Here is a 5322-nt window from a genome sequence, read left to right on the forward strand (position 1 = left end):
AATATTTTCTTAATTTTGTGAAACCTGTAAAATTTTAGGCAATTTAGTTCTACATTAGCTTAAAAATCTAATCAAAATTTTGAAACCCCCAGCTCTATGTTATGGTGAGAAAATTATTCTCCGTGAAGAAGGCAAGGGAGCAACTTGTTTTTTTCAGGTCCCCATGAGGTTAGATGCCTACTGGACTCATCATTTGCTTGCCAAGTCGACGTTCCCAAAATCTCCATCTCTTGGCTTGGAGGAACCGGTTTGAAGGCTGCATTGAATGCAGTTTACAGCTTTGGAAGAAACTGGGATATACTAGTTTCTTGCACGCTGCAAACTGTGCAGCCCGAGGAGGGGGGACGCTCAGATTTCAAAGCGATGGCTGTTCACGGGGCGGCGCCAGTAGGTGTGGGTCTTAGAGATGACTCATATATATAGTACATGTGTTATCATTTCTATCAAGCTTCCATGTGTTCTCCGTCGACCTCCTTTGTTGGTTCGATGACACTCGGGGAAATGGCTTCTCCGCCAAGTTCTCATGTTTTGGGCAACACTAGGCCTGCAGTTGCTGCTGCTATGGCCTCCAACCCAATTCACCCTCCTCTTGGCATGAGTTTTGGCGCTGAACCCACCGAGGGATTTCCCTTCGTGGGCAGCCAATTCGGCTTTGCATCTGGTCCGCGTCTCAACGCACCACACAAAACTGGATTTCACTGTTTCTTTCCGAGCCCATTTCGCCTCAATTTTAGTCTGCCAAATTGACCGGTGTAAGCTTTCCCTGTAGGTGCGCCGTCACTTGCGGAGCAGCCACGTACCCGGCCGGTATTCATGGGTCAACTAAGTACGGGGCGGGAACATTTCAAAGATTCTACCCAATGGTGGGATAACGGAACCAAAGTACGTGGTAAGCTGCTCAGATTCTCAAAATCATTTCATGAAGCTTCTCGCGTTTATCCCCTCACAGTTTGGAAGGTTCGATCCTCAGGAAGATATCGATTCTCCAGATTTTAGAAGGAAAAATTCTAAGAGATCGCCTCACCTGACTGAGGTTAAGAAAATTGGTGCCTGTACCCTGGAACAATTACATGAGCTTCCACTCGTCAAGGCAAACAATTTGATGCATATGTATACAAAGCGAGGAAGCATGGTGGATGCTCGCCATGTTTTTGAAAACATGCCAAGGCGTGATGTGGCGTCATGGAATATCATGATCTTCGGGTATGCCAAGCAGGAAGGGGGTGCGCTGGCATTGGAGATGTATGCACAGATGCACCAGGGAGGTGTCCAACCGGGTGCTCGAACTTTTGTTGGTGCACTGAAGGCTTGCAGTAGCCTAGCAGCGCTGGGAGGGGGAAAGCGTATAGGTGGAAAATTTGTAAAAACAAGAAGCCTGAAGAGAGGTAGAGCTGTCCATTCCCACGCTATAAAGAGCGGCTTTGAGTCAGATCCATTTGTCAGAACCTCCTTGGTAGATATGTACATTAAGTGTGGTAGCATGGAGGAGGCACATCATGTCTTAGATGAATGGCCTCATCTTGATGTGGTTTCCTGGACGGCCATAATTCTGGGTTATAGCCAGCAAGAAGAAGGTGCATTGGCTTTGGATTTATTCGCACGGATGCAACAGGAAGGTGTCCAACCCAATGCTCGAACTTTAGTTGGTGCATTGAAGGCTTGCAGTAGCCTGGCAGCAATGGACGAGGGGAAACAAAATGATGGGAAACTTTTGAAGACAGAATACCTGGAGAGAAGTAGAGCCATCCACTCCCAAGGAGTAAAGAGTGGCTTTGAGTCAGATGTATTTGTGGGGACCACAGTGGTTGATATGTACACGAAATTCGGGAACATGGAGGATGCACTGCGTGTCTTTGAGGTGTTGCCTCATCATGATGTGGTTCCTTGGAATGCCTTGATCCTTGGGTATAGCAAACAGGAAAAGGGTTCACGGGCATTGGATCTGTTTGAACAGATGCAACAGGAAGGTGTCCAACCCAGTGCTCGAACTTTTGTTGGCATATTGAAGGCTTGCAGTAGCATGGCTGCACTAGAAGGGGGGAAGCACGTTGATGGGAACGTAGCAAAACTAGAATCCTTGGAGATTGGTAGAGCCATTCACTCCCAAGTGAGTAATGGTGGATTGGAATCAGATGTATTTGTAGGAACCACCCTGGTGGATGTGTACACAAAATGTGGGAGCATGGAGGATGCTTGGAGTGTCTTTGATGAATTGCCTTGTCATGATGTGGTGTCCTGGACTGCCATGATCTTGGGGTATGCAGAGAAGAATGACAGTGCATTGGCTTTGGAATTGTATGCGCAGATGCAACTGGAAGGTGTCACACCAAATCATCAAACCTTTGCTGGCCTATTGAAGGCTTGCAGCAGTTTGGCAGCACTGGAAGAGGGGAAACAAGTTGATGGGAAATGTGTGAAGGTAGGATGCTTAGAGAAAGGTAGAGCAATCCACTCCCAAGTAGCAAAGTCTGGCTTTGAGTCGGATTTATTTGTGGGGACAACCTTGGTGGATATGTACACCAAATGTGGGAGCATGAAGGATGCCCGGTGTGTCTTTGACACAATGCCATACCGTGATGTGATTACGTGGAGTACCATGATCTCAGGCTATGCTGAGCAACAAGAAAGCGAGGAGGCTCTTTGGCTTTTTACTCACATGCAAGCGCAAGGCATGTCACCAGATAGCTGGGCTTTTATCGCTGTCCTGAAAGCATGTGGCAACATAGCAGCCTTAGAAACTGGAAAGAGCCTTCATTCTGAACTTAGAAGGCTTGGATTCGAGAATGTTACCAGTGTTGCAAACAGTGTCATTGACATGTATGCTAAATGTGGCAGCATGCTGGATGCTCACAGGGTTTTTGATACATTGGCCACAAGGGATGTTGTAACTTGGAGTTCATTGATTGCAGGATATGCCCGCCAGGGAGAGAGTGAACTTGTTTTTAATTTATTTGAGAGAATGAAGCAGGAAGGCATACAGCCAAATGGGGTCACATTTCTCTGTCTTCTCACTGCAAGCAGTCATGTGGGTCTGGTAGAGAAGGGACAGGATTACTTTCAGCTCATGAGGAAACAGTATGGCTTTATCCCAACTATCGAGCACTATACTTGCATGGTCGATCTCCTTGGTCGCGCAGGGAAATTGGATGTTGCAGTGGGAATGGTGGAGGAGATGCCTTTTCAACCTGATGTTGTTTTATGGTTGACTGTGTTGGGTGCTTGCCGAAAATGGAAGAATGTAGAGTTTGGAAGGCATGCCTTTGAAAATATGGTAAGATTAGATGAAAAACACCCTGCAGCATACATTTTGATGGCAAACATTTATGCAGATGCTCACATGTGGGAGGATTGTGATAGAATCAACGCAATGAGAAAGAATGCTCAAGCATGGAAGAAGCCAGCACAGAGCTGGTGGACTGATCTTTATGGGAAGGTGCATACGTTTGTAGTTGGGGATACAAGACATCCCCAAAGCAAAGATATTTATGCAAAGCTGAAAGACCTTACTCTGCAAATGAAGCAGGAAGGCTATGTGCCCAATTTGGACAGTGTGTTACAGGATATTTGTGATGAAGAAAAGGAAGATGCACTGTGTGGCCACAGTGAGAAGCTTGCTATTGCCTGTGCACTGATCAATACACCCGAGGGGTCACCCATACGTGTCATAAAAAATTTACGTGTTTGTGATGACTGTCACAAGGCAACTGCTCTTATATCAAAGATAGAACGGCGAATTATTATTTGCAGAGATGCAAGTCGTTTCCATATTTACAAGGACGGAAAGTGTTCTTGTGGGGACTATTGGTGACAACACGTCTTTAGCATTCTCTCTTTTGTCTGGTGTTTGTTTAGCACGGAGTGCTCAGGAGAGATGTGCGCAACGCTTATATGCAGAGAGCAGCTTGCTCTTGTAATTTCCAAAGATGGAAAGTGTCCTCGTTGAAGCTATTGGCAACGACACTATATCTTTTGCAGTGCCCCTTTCCTCTGGTGTTTGTGTGGCATGGAGCGGCTGTGCTGAGGAGACACGTGAATCATGTTGAAGTATTTTTGGCATCAAAGCTTTTCATTGAGATAAACCTTCATGATTCTTTGACCCCATACAAGTACAGTCAGCTGCTTCTGGAGAGTTAGCTTTCACACACTCTTCAATTTGATGGCTAGGTCCTGACTTTTGGAGGCGAGGGGAATTGGCTCATGTCCGGATGACAAATTCATGATAGGATGGTAAATGGTTGTCTGAAATGCTTCAAAATACAGCAGGTATTGAAGATAGGCAGCCAAGTGCGATTATTTCTCTTCTTCTGCAATGGATCTGTAACCAAGGAACCAGTATCCAGTTTACTGTTTGTTGGTGTAAAGTAATTGGCTTTCTTGCAGCATTCTCTGCTCAACATCGTGCTGAATGACAATTTTGGGGCATTGGGAAGGGGGGGGCAGGGTCGTTGATTCTATTTTGCTTTTGTAAAAGGCCCCCTGAAATACCCCTTACAGGATAGCCACAGTTACCGAAGGGATACAAAGCAATCCTCTGTCCACAAGCTACCTTCAATCACCAACAGGACTTAGAATACAAGCACAGGGCCACGCATGGTGTTGGCTTGTGCATCACCTACACAAGGATCACCAGGTCACAACCCCCAACCAGTGAACTCCCAGGTAAGACTATGCGTCCCATACCATGCAGCCCCATCTATGCATAGATGTTGCTAGGGAATCATAGGCTTGGACAGGTGCCATGGCTCCTAGCTCCTTAACTTCCCAAGGCTAGGTTGCATGACCCTAGGTTAACTTGACCTCGATAACACTAGGTTTATTTCTTAAGGATTGTTCATCATCATTGTGTAGCGTCCTTCCTGCTCATTGAGATGACTTATTCCAGCTGTCTACTCTAATTAGTCAGCCGCCCATGGATACGAACTTCTTCAGGCTCCTTTACACACATTACCTCTATTACTAAGTAGATCTCAGAGCGTCATCCGCGTAGCTAGTTCGACCGTCTGCTGTCTTGTTGAGTAGCATTATCTGCTCTGTTGTGTTGCTGTTGTTGTCTATGTGCTGTCGTGCTACGTTGCCTAGCTTTGCTTCCCTTGCTTGTTGACTGTGACCCTTAAAATGAGCAGCTGGACTCCCATAATGAAGCTTCTAGGACCATTTTGTCATCCATCGAGATTCTCACAAGGGTGCCACATGGCAAATCAGCTACTCGTATGTTACCACGTGGTAATAGAGCCATGTCACCTTATCCAATTCCACATCACTGCCTGCAAGGTCACCACCTCGAGAACCATGTCACCTTATCCAATTCCACATCACTGCTTG

General features: G+C 46.2%; 1 protein-coding gene across 2 annotated transcripts; it reads left to right on the forward strand.

Moving 5' to 3' along the window:
* The first annotated feature begins 446 nt into the window (after positions 1–446).
* Positions 447–4298, forward strand: LOC147884766 (pentatricopeptide repeat-containing protein At2g03880, mitochondrial-like). Of its 2 annotated transcripts, none has more exons than XM_087397744.1 (3): positions 447–661; positions 770–882; positions 971–4298. In XM_087397744.1, the coding sequence occupies exons 1-3, from the start codon at positions 454–456 to the stop codon at positions 3806–3808; spliced, it is 3159 nt and encodes a 1052-aa protein (XP_087253870.1). In that variant the 5' UTR covers positions 447–453; the 3' UTR covers positions 3809–4298. The 2 variants fall into 2 exon arrangements, with proteins under 2 accessions (XP_087253870.1, XP_087253871.1); XM_087397745.1 differs by having other exon boundaries at positions 631–661; positions 770–889.
* The last annotated feature ends 1024 nt before the right edge of the window (positions 4299–5322 follow it).

The sequence above is a fragment of the Dipteris shenzhenensis genome, chromosome 26 (genome assembly GCF_047967505.1).
Source record: "Dipteris shenzhenensis isolate YYH24624 ecotype China chromosome 26, Dip_SZ_1.0, whole genome shotgun sequence".
NCBI lineage: Eukaryota > Viridiplantae > Streptophyta > Polypodiopsida > Gleicheniales > Dipteridaceae > Dipteris > Dipteris shenzhenensis.